At 38.6% G+C, this 1,351-nt stretch overlaps 1 protein-coding gene across 1 annotated transcript in view; it reads left to right on the top strand.

Moving 5' to 3' along the window:
• Positions 1-1,351, top strand: part of Fancd2 (Fanconi anemia complementation group D2) — a 72,025-nt gene that overhangs the window by 45,121 nt on the left and 25,553 nt on the right. Inside the window, exon 29 of the mRNA XM_023704518.1 lies at positions 942-1,085. Within this exon, the coding sequence (XP_023560286.1) occupies positions 942-1,085 (144 nt within the window). The remainder of the gene's footprint in view (positions 1-941; positions 1,086-1,351) is intronic.

The following is a 1,351-nucleotide window of genomic DNA, read 5'->3' as shown; positions in this document are numbered from 1 at the left end:
AGTCCTCCTGCCTTAGCTCTTGAGTGCCTAGATGATAGATGTGCTCACCATCCCTGGCTCAAATTACACTGTTAAGTCCTTCTGCCACATACTGCTGTTTGTCTTTTCTAGTTATTTTTCTTCATGTTTTATTCCCTTTGTTTTGCATTCTAATATTTTGAATTTTCTCTTACAACAGTTATCAAATTATCTAAGGACATACTTTCTGTTTCTTCTAGTTTCTTTCCCTTTCTAATCCTAAATTATCAAGTTCTCAGTTAACTGAGATAATTTGAAATGCTTAGTACAATTTCTGATACTTGATGAGTAGTACTCTCCTTTTCCTGCAACTTTGTACCATTCACAGAATAGGTTTCATGTGTTTGTGAAATAGCTGTGGCCCACAGGAATCCTAATTATTCTGTCTTTCAGCTGCCATTTTTTATGTAATTCACTGTGTATGATATTTCTAAATGTCCTAAGCTAAAGCTAGTATTAGTAGCTACATGTTAGCTGGAAGGTATAAATTTTGATTTTTTTGTGGAACCAGGGATTGAACTCAGGCTCTTGTGCTTGCCAGGCAAGCGCTTTTTCTATTGAGCTATCACCCCAGTCCTGGAAGATATAAATTTTAATGTAAGATTAGTGGTTATTTTCATTTTGGACTTATTATTAAAAATTAGATGACTAGGGGCTGGGGAGAAAGCTTTGCAGTCTAAGTGCCTGCTTGGCAAGTGCAAAGACCCAAGTTCAATCCCTGGTACCGCATGCAATGCTGGCCCCAAGCCTGGGTGTGATGACGCACACCTGTAATCCCGGTGCCTCGGAGGCTGAGACAGGAGTATCACTATGAGTCTGAACTGCATAGCAAGACCCTGTATCAAATAAATAGGTAAATAAATAAATAAATAAGATGACTAGAAGATTTATTCTGTAAATTTTTGCTGCATCTTTCCTTCCAGGAGTTCACAGGGAAGGAAGCAAGGACCTCAGTGTCACTGCAGAATTACCATGCTTTCTTCCGGGAGCTGGATGTTGAGATCTTCTCTATTCTGCACTGTGGACTTGTGACCAAGGTCATCTTAGATACTGAAATGCACACGGAAGTGAGTGACACATTGGGATCTTGGAACTTCATCTGCTTTCAGGAAATTCCTCAGCTGTTCTTATTTAAAAAACAACACTTGTAACATTGAGAAAAATTAAAGGATTGGTATAGCTCAGTGATTCCCCAGTACTGCAAGAGGAGGAAGGGAGGAAAGGAAGGAAGGAATTTAGACTTCAAAGCTTTTACAGATGAGACTAATGATGAGTGGTCATCCATATTACCTGGATGTTTATAAGCCACAAATTTTGAACAATGTTAGAAATT

This window comes from Octodon degus, unplaced genomic scaffold, assembly GCF_000260255.1.
Source record: "Octodon degus isolate 3935 unplaced genomic scaffold, OctDeg1.0 scaffold00008, whole genome shotgun sequence".
NCBI classification, from domain to species: domain Eukaryota; kingdom Metazoa; phylum Chordata; class Mammalia; order Rodentia; family Octodontidae; genus Octodon; species Octodon degus.
The sequence above is the reverse complement of the archived record's forward strand: the minus strand, read 5'-3'. Positions and strand labels throughout refer to the sequence as shown.